Source organism: Equus caballus, chromosome 11 (assembly GCF_041296265.1).
Source record: "Equus caballus isolate H_3958 breed thoroughbred chromosome 11, TB-T2T, whole genome shotgun sequence".
Taxonomy (NCBI): Eukaryota; Metazoa; Chordata; class Mammalia; order Perissodactyla; family Equidae; genus Equus; species Equus caballus.
In genome coordinates, this window is record NC_091694.1 from 42,565,455 (window position 1) to 42,586,391 (window position 20,937).

The 20,937-nt window shown below is 48.8% G+C and overlaps 1 protein-coding gene across 5 annotated transcripts in view; it reads left to right on the forward strand.

Annotated features, from left to right (window-relative positions):
• Positions 1-6,562: 6,562 nt before the first annotated feature.
• Positions 6,563-20,937, forward strand: part of SLC13A2 (solute carrier family 13 member 2) — a 77,073-nt gene continuing 62,698 nt past the window's right edge. For 3 of the 5 annotated variants that reach the window (XR_011423379.1, XM_070227698.1, XM_070227696.1), the window contains exons 1-2: positions 6,563-7,262; positions 10,205-10,254. Coding sequence is in view for 4 of the 5 variants with exons in the window: in XM_070227698.1 (XP_070083799.1) it covers positions 6,710-7,262; positions 10,205-10,254 (603 nt within the window). In the remaining variant the exon portion in view is untranslated. The remainder of the gene's footprint in view (positions 7,263-10,204; positions 10,255-20,937) is intronic. The other 2 variants (XM_070227699.1, XM_070227697.1) reach the window with 1 other exon arrangement.

Here is a 20,937-nt window from a genome sequence, read left to right on the forward strand (position 1 = left end):
GGGGAAGCTTTCTGGTTTTTTGTCTCCAGTCGCCCTCCCTCCGGAGGTTCCCCGTGGGCAGTATTCAGAGAGGGCCCTGTTTCTTTATCTGTTTGGTACTCCCTCCACTGCTGCCCCACTCCTGTCTCTCTGGGGAATCAGAGTCCAGCCTCCAGCCCCAGCCAGGGCAGCTGAAGTGACAACCCTCCCCCCAGTGTGTTCAGGGGCCTGCCTCCCCTGCCGTGACAAACTGCCCAGCTCGTGACAAACTGCCCAGCTCGCAGCCAGGGCAGGCACCTTGGCCCTCACCTTTCATGTAGGCCTGGCCCCACAGGGCTGGTCCTGAAACAAAGGGCTGAAAAACAGCCTTCCCCCCAAAGCCAGCTCTGACATGGGTCTGCAGGGTCAGGGTTTTCTGCTTGGATGGGCTGTAGCTGCTGCCCCCGGGTCGGGGCTGAGTCAGCTAGGTCAGCCCACCCCACCCCACCCCTCCCTGGGACCAAGAACTGCTCAGGGACACTGAAAGGTCAAAAGTCCAGATCCAACTCATTCATCCTTCCCCCAGGTACATGAGGAGAGGCATCTTTCTAGAATGCACAATGCAGGAAGGATCTCAGAACGTTATCTAATCCAGTGTTTGCTAACTTGTCCAACCACGATCAGACAATTTGGGGCATGGCTGATCTAACCCTTCGTAGAGGGGTTTGCTCAAGGCTACACACAAGTCAGAGGCAGTGCCAGGAGCAGAGCCCAGGCCTGAGGCCAGCCCAGGGCCTTTTCCCACCCTCCTCACTGCCTCATGCTGGGACAGTCAGTGAAGGCCTCCTTGCTTCAGTCTCCTAATACTAGAGGGGACGGTGAGATGGGAATCTGGAAACAGGCCCAGCTGCGGAGGCCACAGCTGACCCTGGTATGCCCTGGATCACCCCCATTTTACCTGCGTGATGTCCAGGCAGGAAACTGGCTGGCAGGGCAGGTGAGAGAGAATGAGGGTAGAAATGGCAGCAGGGGGCCAAGCCCTGTGGCCAATTCTGGTTTGAAGAGTCAAGTACCCCCTGATTTGGGTCTGGTTGGGGGCTTATGGCCCTCGTCAAAGCCACTGCCTTAATATTGAATCCAATTCTGCCTTTCAACTTCAGATCCAGGCTTTCCTAATGCCCAAATATGGGCCCCTCAGTCTCTGGGAACCATCTCCAGGTTCCCGTTGACCTACAGATGCACAAGGGATGGTCTCAGCACATGGCCCTGCTGAAATGCCGAGTGATGGGAGGCATCAGAAGGCTGAGTGTAAGAAAACGCGATTCTGCTTGGGCTGGTGTAGCCAGGAAGACCAGTGCAGGTGCCTTCAAGGAGTGGATCTCTGACTGACCCCCAGGAATGAGCGGCCAGGGCTCTGCCCCGAGCCTCTCCAGTGGCCTGATGCAAGCCTTCCAGCCCTTCATCTCCCACAGCTCGGGAGAAGAGAATAGGCAGCCAGATGAGGTCTGGGCTGGCCATACCCAGTAGGAATCCCTGGCTGCTCAGGGGCTCCTGCCCAGCCCAGCAGTTGCTGCTGGCTGACCTGATGGGCAGACTGGGAACAGGAAAACACAGGGCCCCCAGCCCAACACCTTGACCAGAAGGTTCACTTCAGTGTGATTCTACCGATTTATTATTACAGTTGGCACTGTGAAGCCCAGGGGATTGACTGCCACCCAGACACAGCAGCACTCTCCCTCCAGACGGCACCAAGTCCCTCCCACAACCCTTCCTCACCACAAAGCCTAATAGGTACCACAGTCATCACTAAGGAGTGACTGGTGGCTGCACGCCATGACCTCAGCACTGTGAGCCGTGCAGTTTGAGCTGGAGCAGAGATGCCATCCCTCATGCTTCAAGTGGTCCCTGAGTCGTCACCTCCATCAGGACCTCTCCTCTCCCCCAGAGGGTTCCATGTGATTGAGGGCATAAAGGGTAAACAGACCCTATTCCAAATGGCTTCCCTACTGCCTGCCCTGGAGTGGGACTGGGGTACAATTCTAGATGCTGGAGTCATAGGCTGGCGCAGCTGTGGATGAGGTGGGGCTTGGTCTAACTTGACCACCATGCCCTCTGAGGGGAGCTGCCAGACTGCTGTGGGCTGGGGTCCTAGATGCATGCTTCCAGCTAGTTGTGCTCACTTGGCTCCTCTTGCCCTCTGTCTTCTGGCCCAGGCAGATCAGGGGCTCTGGGGAAACTGCTGGAATTCAGGGTGAGGAGTAGCCTTTTCCAGCATCCTGTGAGAGACCAGAGAGAGAGTTCAGATTTGACAATGGGGGGGACCCTCAACTCCTGGAGAAGTGACGCAGGCTTTATTGGGTGGGCTGGTACAGGTATCCCCCTCCCCAAGCTGGGGGGCGGGACAGGGCAGGGCTCTGGAAAGTGCTTCTTAAGGCTATGGGGGAAGAAGCCAGTGAGCAAGGCTAGCCTGTGGCCCAGCCACAAGCAGCCGAGGAAGCTCTCTGGGCTTCCCTTTGACACATTTCTGCACCCGTAGTTCCATCTGCAAAATGGGAAATGGGGGGGCATGAGGGGAACTGGGGGAGAGAACATAGCCTTGCCAAAAAGCAATGTTAGTTTGACCCTTCCCTGCTGCCCCTGGGAAATGGCTCCCTGGGGATTAGGCAGCCATCTGCAAGGGGAGAGTCAGGCTGGGACTGAGACCCCAACAGCGGAAGGCTTTCAGGAAGGAGGCTGCCATTTCTGGTTGGGAAGAGGAGGAAGAAAAGGAAATCATTGGGATAAAGGGCATTATGAGCTTGGGTCAGAGCCCTGCATTACCCAATCAGAATGGCTGGGATGAAGAGGAGGGCAGCTCCCAGGAGGAAGGGGAAGCCCTTCATGAAGTTCAGAGTGGCTGGGTAGAGCGAGTTGAAGATGCCAGAGGCCGTCAGCATGGCCAATGCATTCACACAGGCCACAGCAGAAAAGAGAGCACCTGTGAAGAAATAAATACCACACTCTGGAGTTTGAAAGACCTAGATTCAAATCCTGGCCCCAAGATTTTGTGGCTGTGTGATCTGGGGCAAGTCATTTAACCTCTCTGAGTCTCACTTTCCTCCCCTATAACTCCTACATCATGTGTTGTGATAAGGATTAAGTGAGGTCATGCATGGAAAGCACCTGGCACACAGGGGCTATAAAACAAACGGCTGTTATTAAATTCACGTGTTAAAAATACATATGACATCTTCTAGTGAAAGCCTGACAAAAATGGGTTTTGGTTTATCCTATTCGGAATCATCTCCCCTTTGGGATTAATAGCTGGGTTAAATTCCAGCTCCAACACTTATTAGCTGTGTGATCATTGAATAAGTCACTTATCCTTCTGGGTTCCCATCCCCCTTCAGTTAAATAAGGATAATACCTATCTCATAGACTGTTGGCAACACTAAATCTGCATGCAAAGCACCTAACACAGGGCCTGGCCCCCTGGAGGTGACCAGTTAGTAAGGGCTGTTCTTTTCTCCTGTTCCCCTTGACATCTCTGGGCACAGTGAAGGTGCTAGGAAAAAAGCTTACTGAGCGAATGAATGAATGAAGGCCCAGGGGTTATGGGGACAACAGAAGCCATGGTGGGCCATACATAGCACCAGAGTCATCACCAGACCCTCGTTCCAGGGCGGATGGGGAAAGTGCATGAGCCAGATGTTTCCAGATTGAGGCCTAAAGACTCAGAGGCCTGAGCAGCTATTCTTTATAGATATGCCGGCAGAACCCAAAGTTTGCAAAGTGAGCAACAACCCAACAGAAGTTGAGATTAAACTGTGTCAGACTGTCTGAAGTAGAAGGGCCTGGAGATGTCATCAAGAGCAAACCACTCACGTTACAGATAAGGAAACAGGCCCAGAGAGGGAAAGGGACCTGCCCAAGATCACAGAGCCAGTGGGTGACAGAGCCAGGACTAAAACCCAGATCCTAAGACCTGCTGCTCTTAAAAATGGTCATGGGTCTGCATCCTAGCTCCACCACTTACTGAGTGACCCTCAGTGAGAGAATTTAACCATCTGGGCCTCTGCTTCTTCATCTGTCACCTGAGGCCAATGAAATCTACACCACAAAGTTGTTCACTGCCTCTGAACTTGTATGCTCTGACCTCAGTGAAGCAGGAACTCTGGCATCATCACTTCCATTTTACAGATGGAAAAGCTGAGGTCTGGCGAGAGTAAATCCTTGCTTGGGTTACCCAAAAGAACATCATCGTGCTCTGCTGACTGCGAATTCCAACTCTGTGGTTTGAAAGCCAAGGCACTGTGGTCCCCTGCCAGGCCTGGGCAACCTGACAGAAGTGTCTTTGTCTTGGCTATTTACTTCTCCAGGGCAGGAGAGAGGAAGGTAAGCTGCCTCCTGGCCCACAGCTGCCCTCTGCCCAGTTCAGGCAACACTGGGCGTGAGGAACCAGATGCAGGCCAATACTCACCATGCTCTGAGTGGAGCACCATCTTAGAGAGCTTGGCCCGGATGACAGGTGTGGTGACTAACGACAGGAAGAGCAGCCCGTACCCTGTGGAGAAGAAACAATCACAGGAAAATGGAGGTGGAGAGAGGGGTGCCCAAGAGAGATGTAGCAAGATGTATCCTGTACATGTTCCATGTGGGGCTCAGGCTAGACACAGGAAGAACTTCCTTGATGGTGAAGGAGAGAATGACCAAGGAGGAATGGAAAACCACACTTCTCAAGGCTTGGGCGACCTGCTACCTCTTTCATGAACGAACGCTGATTCCCCACCAATTGCATTCTTATAAGAACACCTCTTGTGGTCACAGCAGGTGTCACCCATGCACCCAGCACTTAATAGGGAGGTGGCGGGGCACAGAAAACAAGCCTGGGCTTTGGAGTCAGCCCTGAACCCAGTCAGTTCAAAACCCGATGCCATCGCTTACTAACTGTGTGGACTTGGGCCTGACTCCTATCTGTAAAAGGATAATGAGGCCTTCATCACAGGAAGGTTCTGGAGGCTGAATAATGGCCCCCCAAGATATCAAGTCCTAATCCCTGAGCCTGTAAGTGTTGCCTTCCTTGGAAAAGGCATCTTTGCAGATGCAATTAAGTTAATGATCTTGAGATGGAGAGATTATCCTGGATTACCAGGTTGGGCCCTAAATGCAATCACACGAATCCTTATGCAAAGGAAGCAGAGGGAGATTTGACACAAACAGAACAGAGGAGAAGACCATGGGACCACAGAGGCAGAGGTTAGGGTGATGCAGCCAGAAGCCAAGGAATGCCAGCAGCCACCAGAAGCTGGAAGATGCGAGGCACAGATTCCCTCCCAGAACCTCCGAAGGGAGTGTGACCCTGCTGACACCTTGATTTCGGCCCAGTGATACTGATTCTTGATTTCTGGGCTCCAGAGCTCCGAGAGAATAAATTTCTGTTGTTTTAAGCCACTAAGTTTGTGATAATTCGTTACAGCAGCCACAGGAAACGAATACATGAGGTAACCTCCATGAAGAGTGTGGCAGAGCGGGTACCCAGCAGATGCGTGTTCCTCTTCCCTTTGCGTTTACTCGCAGGCTTACACTGTTTCCTTCATAACCACTTCCCTTCCCCGTGTGACTGCTGCCTCCTCAGCAAAACTGCAAACTCCTAGAGGAGAGTGGACCCTCCAGAGTGGGTATACGATGAGGCAGGTGTCAGGCCCCCAAATCCCACTCTGCTGAGGCTCCCCAGCGCAATGACAGCGTCTTCATCATCTCTGCACCCCCGAGGGCCATGAGCCCAGCACTGAGCCCAGGGGACATGCAGTGGGCAGGACAGAAAGGCACCTGGTCCCCTTCAGCCTCGCCGTCCAGGGAAAAAGCCAAGTTAAGAAATCCGTGATTACTGAACAGCTGACTTTGTACACAAAGTATTTTAGGGCTCTATCAAAATAAATCCGTTCCTTGAAAAAAGTTAATTTCCTCATTCCCAGCTGCCCCTCTCCCACCCAAAAAAGGAAGAGAAGAACTAACGCAAGTAGGAATTTGACATCTGTGGTTTGAGAAGACTGGCTTTTTTAAAAACTCAAAGAAGCTGACCAAGGATATTTGAGGTAGGTCCTGTGATTCTTATCAGAGAAGTGAGTATTAAGGCATTAATGGCATGGACTTTGTTAAAAAATACCATGAATATAGGCTGTGCTAGGCCAAGGAGTGAAGCAATTAGTGTATGACCCATACTTTTGTCTTTTGCTCTATCTTACTAACAATATTTATGGTTGATAATGTGGAATAATTACTTTGGCTATCGAAGGTCTATATTTTCCATATTACGAAGATGGCATTTTTATGAGGTTTCTTAGTTGTCTGTCCTCCGGTGCAGGCTGGGAGCATAATGATGTTTCCAAAGACACAGGGATGAACGATATTTGGGGGCAGCAAGTGGCTGGCCCCCAATTTTTACCCAGTGCCTCTGGGACAAACTGTCCCTGAGCCCAAACACTTTACCTGTGAACATGAGGGGTGTGATGGTAGCAAATGCAAAGACCACCATCCCCAGGATGTTGAAGGCCAGGCCGATCTCAGCCACCCAGGTGTCAGCCAGGCAGTACTGCAGAAGCCGCAGGACCAGCAGGCTGGTGAGGTACGGGAGGTGCTGAGCCGCAGAACCATAGCCGATCAGCCTGGAGTCCCAGCAGAGGGGTGTGCTCAGTTCATAGAGGGTCAGGATGTCCTGGGCCCCAAAGTGCACAGTGATCACCACGAAGATGGCCAATGAGTACAGGGCTAAATGTTTCCTGGACTTCTCCGGAGCTGGAGTCACGTAGAGCTGGACAATGGATCGGTGGTGACGGAGCGTGAAGAGCCGAGCACGTGTCGGCTCCTTCACCGTCTCACCAAAGCAGAATGCTGCGTAGAGAGTCATGGCTATCAGCAAGGCCAAGGCCAGCCAGAACGGGTTGGCATAACCCTGGGCCCGGAGCCAGTGGCCCCCAAGGAGGCTGGCCAGCATCCCTGCCACCCCGATGCATGCTTCCAGCAGGGCCATTCGGATGGTGCGGTTGCGGTTGGAGCTGACATCTGCCACAGAGGCAAAGCCAGCAGCCAGAAGGCCACTGAAGTCACCGAGAAGAGCACAAAGGATGCGGCCCAGAACGAAGTAGCCGACATGAAGCTGCAGCTGCACCACAAAGATGGACACCAAGGCCTGGAGCAGCAGGCCAAACGAGGCCAGCACCAGCAGCGGGCGGCGGCCCACACAGTCACTCCAGGCGCCCAGCAGGGTGGACGAGAAGAGCCCCACCAGGAAGCCGCACACGTTCGTGTAGAGGGTCCAGTGGGAGGTAAGGGTCTCCACTTCCTGCGGGGGCATGAGTCTTACCAGGGTGCTGCTCCTCACTCTGGGTTGCCCACCCCCTAAACCATCACCACCCTGGGAGACACAGGGATGACGACTTTCTTTGGAGCCCTAAACCTCAGAGAATTTTAGTACCACTCTTAAAAACTGACACTGGCGAGGGGTATGGGAAAGGGCCCAAGGGCCCATTCTCTTACTTTTACCCTCTTTTGTTAACCCTCAAGGTCTTGCTTCGCGCGTCCCCACGCCGCACTTCTCTGCCGGGCCGCAACTTTGCTCTGGCCCCGCCCACAACCCAATATCCAGAACCCTCGAGATTGCCCCCCACCTTTACGCAGGCCCCGCCCCCTGAGCTGCCCCCACGCTCCAGCCCAAGGCCCGGCCCCTGCCACGCTGCTCGCTCCTCCCCGCCGCCGCTACCTGCATGACGGGGTCCCCGCTGTGGTTGCCACAGTTGCCCCTGTCGCGGGTGCCATTGTAACCAAGGTCGGCACTGAAGCGGTGCCACAGGTACTGTGTGGTGAGCGGGCCCTGCAGGACCAAGGCGAAGTTGGCAAGGAAGACGAGCGGCTCCACGGGGCCTCGGTACAGCACGGCCCCCGCGGGCCGGGCGCGGGGCTCGCCCAGTGGGCTCGCGCGCCCCTCCATGCGCGTTCGCGGCGGCGCTGGCGAGGGGCAGGAGGCGGGCCTTTCTGCGCCTGCGCTGAGCGTCCCTTTTTTTAAGAGTCTGGCGGGGCGGGGCCAGGGCAGCTGTCCCTCTCGCTGTCGCCGCCCGCTCCAAGCTGGTGATGGCGTGCGAGGGGCCCGCGCCCTAGGCTCTCAGGATGACCTCACTTGCAAACAGTGAAAGGATAGCGCCCTGCAGCTCTCCCTCCCAAGCTCAGAAACATAACAATAACAAGAATATCAATAATTAACATTTATTGATCGCTTACTATGTTCAGGGCAATGTACTAAACTCTGCGTTAGTTTAATCTCTCAACAACCCTATAGGCTAGCCCACTATTAATGATCTCAATCTACAGATGAGGGAACAGTTCATCCGGCGCTCAAGGCGAAGCTAGCAGCACATGATTCCTGATGCCTCCGCTGATGCTCTGTGCTGTAACAAGCAACTCAGAGGGGATAAGAGGGCTGCCTCGGGCTCCACTGCCTCGGGGTTCGTTACCTAGACTCTGCTGCTATCTTGAGCGTACCACCTACCTCCCTCTGCCTCAGTTTCTTCATCTTTAAAATGGAGGTGCTAATAGAGCCTGCCTCAACGAGTTGCTGTGGAAGAACGTGTCTGGCCGGTTGTATCTTTTCCTGGGAAACTAGGCTTGTATCTGAGGCTGGGGTCTGGCTCTGCAGTGCCTTAGAGGAGCACGGGAAGAGGAGAAGACCATGGAGGGCCTGGGAGCCTTTGGGTGTGGCCCTAAGCTCCTGGGTGCTCCTACTATAGGAATTGGGCCTGAAGACAGTCGGACCTCTCTCTGGGCCCATTTTATTGCCTGTAAAAGAGAGTAGCATTACCTGCCTTTCTCCCTTATTTACTCATTCACGCACCTATTGAGCTCTCCTTATGTGCCAGGCACCATGCAAAGGGGCTGTGGGAACACAGCCCTGAAGGGAACAGACAAAACCCTTCCCATCCCTGTAGTTTCTAGAATGCATGGGGAGAGACATCAAAGAAGCCTAACCCATGTAAGATTGCCACTATGGAAAGTGCTTTAAAGGAGAGGAGTTGTGGGGCTCCAAGGGTGCTGATTCGGGGGCCAGGCCCGGTCTGGGAGGAGCAGAACAGGAATGACCACCTTCCCTGACAGTGGGACAGCTGAATGGATTTGTGGAGGGAGGTCCTGTGCTGTAACCCACAGGCCTGATTCTTGAGGTGGTAGGGGCTCTATTTCTGGCCACCATGACTGTGTGTGGGCTTGTTGCTGGCTTACTAACTAGGCCCCACTGCCCCTGAGCAAGAAGGAGTCCCAGGGTCAGGGTAGGAGTGCTGGCTAGATACGAGTGAACTGAATGACGCCCCCACCCCACATAACCACCACCACCCTGTGGTCTTCCTAGAGATAGGAAATTCCACATTAAACATACAAGCCCCTGGGTTGGCTCCTTCTCTTCCCCACCACCTACACATGAGCTTGGCCCAGTTACGTCAGCTACAGTGAGGGTGGGGTGCCCAGCTGAAACTAGAATTATTTCCTGGGTAACGAACTAAGATTGAGAGAGGTCAGGCCAAGGTCCTGGGAATGGGACAGGGTGCGGCTCATCCCAGAGCTGGAGCCTGCGGGGTCCACCAGACTAAAGGCCTCGTCTAGCTCCTTTAAAACCTAGCTCTAATCAGGTCACTGCTCTACTCAAAACCATCCAGTCGTTTCCATTTCATCCAGTGACAGCCAAGTCATTATGAGGCCCTGAGACCACCTGCCCCTCTCTGACCCTCCCCCGACTCCATCCCTCATGATTCCTTTGCTCTAGCTGTGCTGGCCTCCTTGCTCCCCCTCCAGTTTGTCCAGCAGACTCCTGCCTCAGGGTCTTTGCATATACTGTTCCCTCTACGTGAAATGCTCTTCTCCCACGTCTCCACCTGATTGACTAGGCTGGTGAGGGCACACGAGGGGCCTGCACCCTAGGCTCTCAGGATGACCTCACTCGCAAACTGTGAAAGGATAGCTCCCTGCAGCCCTCCCTCCCAAGCCCAGAAACATAACAATAACAAGAATATCAATAATTAACATTTATTGATCACTTATTATGTTCACTTGTGTCAGGTCTCTGCTAAAATGTCACCTGACCCCTCTATTTATAGTAGCAACTCCCCTCCCCCATCTCCTGGCACTCCCTAATCCCTTATCTCATTTTCTTTTTTTCCATAGTGTATATCACCATCTGAATTATCATAACCTTCTTGTTTCTGTGTTTGTTGTCTCTCTTTACTAGAAGTGATGGCAGGGGCTTTGTTTTCTGCACTGCACCACGCCCAGCACACGGTAGGTGCTCAGAAGGTGGTAGCTGAATGAATAAATAAACTCCTCAAGGAGAAAGGATTCCCCACCTGGGGCCCCAGAGCATGTGGAGAGGGTTGGCGGTGTCGAGCTACACAGTGGAGTCCAGAGTCCAAGAATCTATACCTAGAAGGAAGCCAAGAGATCACACCTTTGACTGCCCACCCTCTTAAAAGATGAGGAAATTGAGGTTGAGAGAGAGATAACTTACCCAGGGGAGCTAAAAATTCCTGCCCTTTCAAATCCTTAAAGGAAAGAAGTGATTGCAAAGGAAAAGATCTGTAGATTTAATTCCATCAGAATTAAAAATGTAAATTAAAAGGCAAACAACAAACAAAATATTCCTTTAAAATATGACAAAGGGCTATTATTTTAAGTATATTTGATAACAACCTAAGATCTCTCCCCCATCCATCAAAGAACTGGATAAAAGCCACACGCCAAGAGGTTGTAACCCAGAACCGTGTCTGAGACACACATGTAAGCTCTTCTCCAGCTTCTGAATACTGAAGGGAATGCTGGGCCTTTGCTTTTGTTCTCTGTGGCCAATGCGTTCACAGAGATTTCGTTTCCAATGAGAATGCCTGAAGCTTGTAAGGCTTGCGTGAAACAGACACTGCGGAGACAGCGTGAAGGTACCCTTTCAGGAAACCGTTGGGTAGAATTGCATCAAAACCCTTAAATTCTCTGATTCCTTTGAGTCTCCATCCTAAGGAAATAATTTGAAGTACAGAAAAATCTCTTATGTGCCAGGATATTCTCCATAATATTATTGACAATAGTAAAAGAAATTGTAAACAATCCACTTGTCCAATAGCAGGGAAGTGGTTGAGTAAATTACAATTGATCCGCTCAAGGATGCTAGCCATTGAAGTGACATATTCAAAGAGACTATAATAATATAGAAAACTGCTTATGTCATCGTTTTTATGTGAGAAACACAGAGGACTTTTTGTTCACATGTTATGGTGATAGGCATAGAAAAGAATTACATGGGGTAAAGACTGGAAAACACTGCACCAAAGTATTAACAGAGGTTCTCTCTGGGTGGGGAGGTGAGCAAAGATTTTTTTTCTTCTTAAAATGTTTTCAACTCTTCTAATATAAACATGTATGTTTATCATGAAAAATATAAAATTTTTAAAAATCTGGTGATGTCCCTCTACTTCAAGCCTGTTCTGGCTCTGTTGCCAGACATCAGCTTCATGCCCCTTAGAGTTCTGGAGACATCGATAGGAGCTGACTTTATTGAATCAGGCACTCTGTGAGGGCATTACATACATTATCTTATTCAGTCGTCCTCACGACCTTATGAAATACGTCCCATTATCATTTTTACAGATGATGTATCTATGGCATAGAGAGCTGCAGGAAAATGGTCCTTCCCATTCTTACATCCATTCCAGTGCTTTCTAGGTCCCAAGCATTAGTATACGTTAGTCCCTTTGCCAGGAATACCCTTCCCTTTCGCCTGGCCTATTCAACTCCTATTCATCCTTCAAGATCCACTTCTAGGCAGAATTAGTCATTGCTTCGTATGTGCTTCCACAGTACTGTGTTCATACATTTAATCCCAGTTTTATACCTAACCTGGTTATGCTAAATATGTGTTCACAGGTTTGTCTCCTCCCAACCCCCACCCATATCCTGCCACCAGACTTGAGGGCAGAGACAATGTTTTATTCATCTTTGCATCTCCTAGCAATGGGACTTGGGACTCAAATGCAATAAGATGAAATGTTAAACAGGTTTGATGGTATGCACCCACTCCAGTCAATTGATTGCAGCTGCCTGGATTGCTGCATTGAGATAAGCTGTTTTTCTAGCTTTGGGGGAAGGAGTGCTGTGATCCATTAGTTATGTCTGCCATGGGCTCAGGAATGAAAAGTATTGGCACCAGTGATAGTGTAGTCCAACCCTGGATTGTGCCCAGTAAGTTTTGTTAGGAAGCTCTGGAGAAGTGCTTGGAAGCTGTAATGGTTTCTTCACTCCCGGTTGGGTGATGCCAGCAGAAGACCGTCTGCGCAACCACTGTGGGAGGATGATTGCAACGTGGATTCCTCATCCACCCGGCAGCCGTGTCGTAGCTTACACCCAAAGTCTGTGCTTGCTCTCCACAATTGGCCAGCCACAGCTTCGGAAGAGCTGTTCCTGTTTTTGAATATTAAGAGGAAGGGAGGAGAGAGCATGAGGAGAATTCCATTTCCTGTTGTGAGTCATTGCTTCACACATGCCAACTCTGAAAGTCAAAGCAGCATCTGTGTCACAGTAAGGGTGTTTATAGCACTAGAGTGGAAGCTGCGATTATATCCATCTCACCGAGAGACTTTAGCCAAGTCCCTTTTGGCCTCAGTTTTCTCTCTCTCAAATAATTTCTGGCCTCTGTTTCCTTGTCTGTGGAAAATGAAATAATAATATCTACCCATGGGATGGTTGTTAGGATCAAGTGAGAAAATGTGTGTGGCTATGAACTGCCCGTGGCTGTGTCCAGGTACCAGAGATGGTGCTTGCTGTTGAGCTGAGCTTGAAGGTAGGCCACTTGCCTTCAGTCGAATAAAGAACACCTGGCCCTGGAGGTGGTCCATGCAGCCCGTTTACTGGGGTCTGCTGTTGCCTGGGAATCAGATCCCAAGGTTTCCATAGGGCATGTATGGAGGCTCTCTGAACATAGAGCAGATGGAATCACTGTGACACTATGCCAAGCTGCTATGCCAAGGCTCTGAAAAAATCCTGCTTCCTACCACTTGAGGTTGATTTCATTAGCTATAAGGCCACTTTGGTATCCAGCCCACCACAATCTGGTCTTACTATATCTCATAGCAATGGGGAGACAGTGTGAGGCCAGAGAAGTTGGCAGGGGCCAGATGACGCTTCTGAGGAGTTCAATTTGGATCTTACTGAGTTTGAGGTGCCTGTATGACAACCTGGTGGAGGGGGACTCCAGTGGGCAGCTGTACCCACAGCTCATGAGGAAGAGCAGGGCTGGGAGTCATCTGCATATGTGATAGAGACATGGGAGTGGACAGACCATCCTGAAAGGATACAACAAGTGACAAGGAACCTGGGCATGGGTCAGTGAGGAGCACAGCTAGTTCAGATGGACAGAGGAAGAAGGAGCAGGTAGAGAGGGAGGAGGAGGAGAAGCAGAAGAGAGTGTTGAGGAAGCCAAGAGAACAGAATTCGCAGGCGAGAGTGGTGACATGCTGAATACTAAAAAGATGTCTAGGGTAGTGTTGGCAATTACGGGTCAGCACTGGGCAACCCAGAAGTCTTAGCAGGTAGGATAAGGGAAGGGAAGGATAGAAATCAGATTGTAATGGGTTAAGTAAGGATCAACTGGACGTTTAATACTAAGGAATGAAGCAAAAGTGCCCCTTGATAAGTTCCCTGGGGAATGTAACAAGCAAGATACAACACATTCTGGGGTGACAGTAGCTCCTCTCTCAAAGGTGGAACTGAAAAGCTTTAGAGACAGGCAGGCCTAATCTCAGTGACCAATGTGATGTCAGGGAAGCATATCTGAGGCTGAAACCTAGTCAGGGGAAGTGAGACAGTGAAAGGTACAACCCTAGCCAACCCTAGCTGGTCAAGTGGATGACAGCGGCAGATGCATTCTCGAATTCTCCAGGTGTTAACTTGTCGAGGCAGCCAGCTACCCTCCACAGTCTTAGCACTGACACTTTCAGACTTACATGCCAACCCTCCTAGGTCACCTGTCGGAGGTTAAGCTGGGACAATTTTTACAGCCATGCTGAACCAGCACTTTGGGCTGTCCCAGGGTGCCTTCCCCACTTTCAGTTTTTCTATGCAGTTATTTTGAGATCTGGTTGACATTTGCCTTTGTTTTATAAAACTGAGTGGGAAAGAGGAAACACGAGGCTAACCCCAATGCTCTATACTTCACATAAAGATGGAATGTCACCCGGTACCTGAAAGAAATGAGTCTGGGCCACAAGTGCGTGCTTGTTGCCCCGAGGGTGGATGACAGGGCATTCAGTGGTGAAGGAAAAGGGCAAATTTAAAAAACACTTGTGAAATCGTGGGACTGTATATCCAAGAGTGTCTAAACATGAAGACATGGGAGGTCTCTTAAAGGGTGGATTAATGCTCAAAACCATCCACCTGGAGCACAGGACAAATCAGCTTATGCCCACCGGTATGACCTGGAACATAGACGATGTATACTGATGTAGGGTTCTTGCAGGCTTCCTACTTCTTTTTTTCCCCCAGCTTTATTGAGATGCAATTGACATTTAACATTGTGTAAGTTTAGGTGTACAACATGATGATTTGATACACGTAGATATTGCAAAATTATTACCACAATAAGGTTAATTAACACACCCATCATCTCACATAGTTGGCTTTTTCCTTTTCGTGTGGTGAGAGCTTTTAAGATCTACTCTCTTAGCAACTTTCAAGTACATAATACAGTATTGTTCACTATCATCATCATGTTGTATATTACATCCCCAGGACTTATATATAACTAGAAGTTGGTACCTTCTGATCACCTTCACTCATTTTCCCCAACCCCGAGCCCCTGGCAACCACTAATCTACTCTCTGTTTCCATGAATTTGGTTTATTTTAGATTCCAAGTATAAGTGAGATCATCAGTATTTAACATTCTCTGTCTGACTTATTTCTCTTAGTATAATGCCCTCAGGGTCTATCCATGTTGTTTCAAATGGCAGGATTTCCTTCTTTTTTATAGATGAGTAATATTACATTGTGTGTATTTATATATATATATATATATATATATATATATATATATATATATATATACCCCACCTCTTCTTTATCCATTCATCCATTGATGGACACTTAGATTGTTTCTGTGTCTTGGCTATTGTGAATAATACTGCAGTGAACATGGGGGTGCAGATAGCTCTTTGAGGTATTGGTTTTGTTTCCTTCAGATATACTCCCAGAACTGGGATTGCTGGCAGGATTCCTGATTCTTGACCTTGTTTGCAGCTGTAGTTTGCCACTGCCTGTAGCTAGCCCTCCTTTCCCTGCCTCTCGCCATGTCCCTCTCCCTCTAGGGTCTCTCACAGTGTCTTTATAGCCTAATAAATAGACAGGTATAAATGTGGGGCTTGTACATCCTCAGAGAGAGGAAGACAAGATTCCCATAATCAAAAGCACATTATATCAGATCTAAACGTTAACAACACCGAGCAAATACTGTGACCCCCTTTCTTGATGAACCCCTTTCTTTATCCGAATCTCCTTTAGGATACATACTTTACTTGTACACTGTAATTCTTCTTGTTTTCAAAATGTATATTTGAATATTTTTTAAATGCATATTTTATTTTATTTTCTTCTTCTGTTTTCAAAGTACAGACTTGAATAGATTTCCAAATATATACTCTAAGTCTGTCAATTGCAAGTACAAGGACATCTCTCCACTGTGGATCCCAAAACGATTTCTAGAAAGATGGCAGTGGTGTGGAGAGATCCTGGGTGATCCCCACGAATAAAAGAGAATCTGTAAAAACTGATGTGAGCGGTCATGCAGCTTCTGGATAGTGGAATTTCCCCCCACTTTTTCTTCTATGCATATTTTTTAGGAAACTACAAAAGTGGTATTACAAAATAACAATAATGACAAAGAAATGTCAGTGACCCAAATGCAGCAAGAATAATAATAGTCGCTAATGGTTAATGAGTATTTACCATGTACCAAGCACAGAAATATCTCAACTAATCCTAATAAAACCTTCCGCGGTGGTTATTATCATTCCCATTTATAGAGGAGGAGGCTGAGGCTTTTAGAGATTGAGCGATTTATCAAAGATCCTCTGGCTAATTAAGGGTCAAAGTCAGGACTGGAACCTCATCTGTCTGCTTTCAAAGCCAGAGTTCTCACCCCTGCCCTCTCTGCTCCCAGGTCTGTAGAACTGTTGGTGGGCAGCCAGCTCACTACAGAATCCTTTCACAAGCAAAGAAACTAGCATTCAATTTCCTCCTGAAATTTTTCAGGAAAAGTCACTAAAACACATCCACATTACAATTTCCTACTCAATCTTCTACAAAAATCCCAGTTGGAAAATCAGCATCAGCAAGCTCTTGTTCCCAACCTTAAAATGAATTTCTCCTGTCTCCTAAATAAGAGGAGGGAGTGAGAACTGCATGGTAAGAAATTATCCTAGAGAGGCCAGCCCCATGGCCAAGTGGTTAAGCTCGCGAGCTCCACTTCAGCGGCTCAGGGTTTCGCCAGTTCGGATCCTGGGCGCGGATGTGGCGCCACTCCTCGGGCCATGCTGAGGAGGCATCCCACATGCCACAAGTAGAAGGACCCACAACTAAAAATAGATATATATACAACTATGTACTGAGGGGCTTTGGGGAGAAAAAGGAAAAATAAAATCTTTTAACAAAAGAAATTATCCTAGAAACTTAATTTTTGTCATTGCTACTGTTTAATCCATCTTTAACTTTTTTATGATTATGAAAATGTTCAGACACACACAAAATAGTGAACACACAAAATGAACCCCTATATATTCATCACTTAGTTTCAACAATTATCAAAATTTTGCCAGAGAGTCAGCTATTTTTGTCCTTTGCTGAAGTATTTTAAAACAAATTCCAGACATTATGGTGTTCTGTCATTTCATCCCATATTTTATGTCTCTAAAATATATAGACATTTTCTCACATAAGTGCAATGTTACTATCACATCTTAAAATTTAACAATACTTCGAAATGATCTAATATTGGGTATTCAGTAACTGTTTCAAAAAATGTCTTTTTATGACTGATGCATTTGAATTAGACTTCAAACGAGCCCACACAATGAATTTTAAGGGTATGTTATGGCTCTTAAATCTCTTTTGTTCTGGAACAGTCTCTCCATTCCCCATCATCCCCCGCATCTGCTTTTTTTCCATGTCATTGACTTGTTGGAAAAACAATGTTTTAATGTTCCCCCTCAAAATCATGTGTACACTGAATAATACTGAGTTGTAAAAAAAATACCCATAAACATATATATATAATAAATAGAGATTTTACAGCATTTATGACCTCTAAGACTGGACTACACCATACGACATAAATATATCTATTAATTTTTCTATCCTTAACTTCCACAGTATGTAAGAAAAAAGGCACTGCTTGTAGTGGGAAAATGTGTCAACTCAAACGAGTGACCCAAAATAGGATGAAGATGTCCAGAAAATGGAGCTCAAAGGAAAAGACGAAATTTGGTAACTTTTCCCCTCCAGGTGAGAGGTGTTGAATTGGGCAGACACGAGCATTCACTTTCCGGGCACTGTGGGTACATCAGTGGATAACTGTCCTTGCTGGCAAATTGCTCACAGTCTTCACAAATAGCCTTCCGATATCACCCCCCAACACACACCTTCATTCTCCTCCTCCTTTTGACCTCTGATGACCCTTCCAGCCTCCAGGGCCCTTGATGGGTGGGTAGGGGTGCCTGTTAACTAGCACATGTACTCTGGTCCCTCTGGGAAGCTCTGTTTAGATTTTGTGAAGTTTGATTCCCTTCTGGAAGTTAACACATTGGCATTTGGAACTATGAGGCCATCCCTTATGGGTTGGTTACTGTGTGTCTGAAAATCAGACAATCTGGCTGTCCTGACAAAAGGGCATTTGGCTGCCCAAGGTTCTGTGGCATGGCCAGGATGGCTTTTTTGGGAGACCAGCTGCCACCCTCACTACTAAATATCTTACCTGGTGGATGAGGCCTCTATGATCTCTTCTCCTCCTCTCCCCTTATCCTACCACCCAACAATGCCCGCATCCGTTCCTTCCCTGACCCCACCCCACCGGCCCAGACCCCTTCCCTCCTCAGACTGTTCCAACTAACTCCTAACTTGTCTCACGTATTCTAGTCTTGCTCTGCTTCCACTCCTCTCTCCACAGTGATCTTTTAAAAATGCAAATCTCATTTTGTGACTTGCCTACTTAAAAACCTTCAAAGGTTCCCTTGGCATGACATCTAAGGCTCTGTCTGATCTGGTGCCAGCACCCTCACACTCAGCACCCTCCACGCAAAACACTCCACCCACTCCCCATATAGCCCTGGCACCTGCTATGGCCTCACCTAGAAGGCGCGTCTCCCATGCCCACCCCACCTGCCTATTATTTGCTGGAATGACTCCTTCCTACACATCCTTCTAGACTCACCATAGATACCCCTTCCTCCAGAAAGACCCCCATCTGGAGCAGGCACTGCCAGAGCCCTGTACTTCCCCCATCGAGATACTAGCTTGTTAGTTCTCTGAAGGAGAATATGTCTTGACTTATCTAGCAGTGCCTGACATGCCGGGGATAATTGTCATGTGACTGGAAAAGTGATATTGTAAGACAGCCTGCCTTCTCTGCCCCAGGCTGAACAACTATGCTCCTTCAGTTACCTCTCCTTTGATGAGATTTCCAGATTCCTCCCCATAGTTGCCTTTCTTGCAGAAACAGAGCACTCTGAGGACACCGCGAGAGCATCACCTGGCTTGTCCAAGTTTTATGCCCCATTAATGAAACCAAAATTTGGAGTAGTAGGGAGCACCCTCTCTGCTTTGCTGGCTCCTGCTGTGTTGTTCCCGGGAATCCCCAAGCTTTCACCTCATTCTCTGCTTCTGGGTGCACTTCCACTGTCTGGCCCGTGTAAAGGTGGTTTTGGACCCATTTTCAGGCCCATACAAGTATCCCTCCCATGTGATGTCGCCTTTTAGATTCAGCCCATCTGTGTCACTTAGCATTCTCTAGTTGCAAGGAAAAGAAACAAATTCTGGCTGTCTTTTTAAAAAGAATTTGTACGGAGGCCCTGGAAGAGTAAATCTCAGAATACAAAATGCTGAAGAGCCAGGTCACAATTAGGACAAAAAGCAGGACAGTTCCGGGAATCCAGGCGTCAGGAAGCATCAGATACACTTTATGGGACATTGCTGTCAGGAGAAATCAGCTGTAACCCTGTTCTATCACTCTCAAGATTCCATTTCCCAGGAAACAGAGAGTCCAGATGGCCTGGCTGGGTCACATGCCCACCCCTGGGCAAGGAGGGAGGCACTTTGATTCTCCCAAGGCTGCCCCACTGGGGCAGGCAAAGCAAGATGCTGTTATCAGAAGGTGAGTTTATTGCTAGTCAGGGGAAAAAAATTTATCTCCATGCTGGTGTTGTGATAACTTGGAAAAATTCTAGAGATAAGGGAAGCCAGGATGGGGATGGTTCAGTGCAGTGTACAAAGGGTAACCTTGGGTCAGACTCCAACAGGGTCCACCCAAAGCTCTCTTCTGAGCAGCATAGCACTGTGGCAGGTGGTCCTGAAGGCAAGTGGGCAGGCAGTGTGGCTCTAGGGCACCAGTCTGTTGGGAACAGACCCCACCAAGGGACAGGCTAGGACTTATGGAGGGCACGTGAGCTCAGTGCTCCCACCCCACAGGTAACGCCAGGGGCAGGCTTCAGCAGCAAAACTAATGCCAATCGCCATGGGCTGGGAGTTTCCCCTGCTCTCTGGTGACTGGGAGCCTTCGCTGCCTCCTTCTTCCTTTTCTCTTTGGGTCCTGCTCCTAGTGGACTTTCTCTCTAGATCTGGACCAAGCTGCTCTTGCTTGCTTCCTGTTGGCCTTGGCTGGTATGACAGTATCTTCAGTCTCAGCAAAAAAGTCCCCAACCTGCAGATAGGGACCTCCCTCTAGATCTTGGAAGTGAGCCCAGCAGATTAGGCAAGCATATTTCCAAACAAAGAATTGTTGAGATAAAAGACTTTTTTTTCAATGTAATGACAAGTCCTATAAAGCTATGAACAAAAAATTACATCTAGCAAGCCACATTCCACATCATCCACATTGAAAAGAGTAGAAGTGCATGACAACAGGACTCTCCCGGAAGGCTGCAAATGTCAGACCACAGTGGCAGTGACTCTTCGAGAGACCAGCCCTCTTGGCTCTGTGGAGCTTTACACTGGGGAGAAAGGTGGACACTGTTGAAATGTTAGCCTGTCAACACCTGAAGTGCTCTTCTGCTGGAAACTTCCTTCTCAGCACACACACCCCATTTCCCAGGCTTCTTGATCACACAAGACCTCTCACCCCTCCAGACTTGACTGCCAGCATTTCTTCTCTGGATCCTGTCAGCCTTTGATCCACCAGCTGCCATTTTCAGCCCCCATGTAATAGGTGTTCCCAGAAGATAGGCTATACCTCATTCTCAAAGAAAAAAAGAAAAAGAAGGAGCAGGAGGAAAAGGAGGAACAGGAGAGAGAGAAGGAGAAGTCACTGTATTAAAAACTTAACAGGGGCTGGCTCCGTGGCCAAGAGGTTAAGTTCGCGTGCTCTGGTTCCGCAGCCCTTGGTTCGCCGGTTCGGATCCTGGGCGTGGACATGGCACCACTCATCAGGCCATGCTGAGGCGGCATCCCACATAGCACAAGCAGAAGGACCTACAAGTAGAATATACAACTATGTACTGGGAGGTTTGGGGGAGAAAAAGAAGAAAAGAAAACCAATGTTATCTCACTGAGACCTGTGGACGTCCTGATTTTACAGATGGGTCAGGCCCAGAGACTCCACAGCTAGCAAGATGCAGGGGCAGTATTAACAACAAGTGGGGTTTAGAGGCTGTGGGAGGCTTCCTGACAAAATGGCTGTACCCACTGAACTGGTCTTGTGCCAGAAATCCTACCGTGAGTC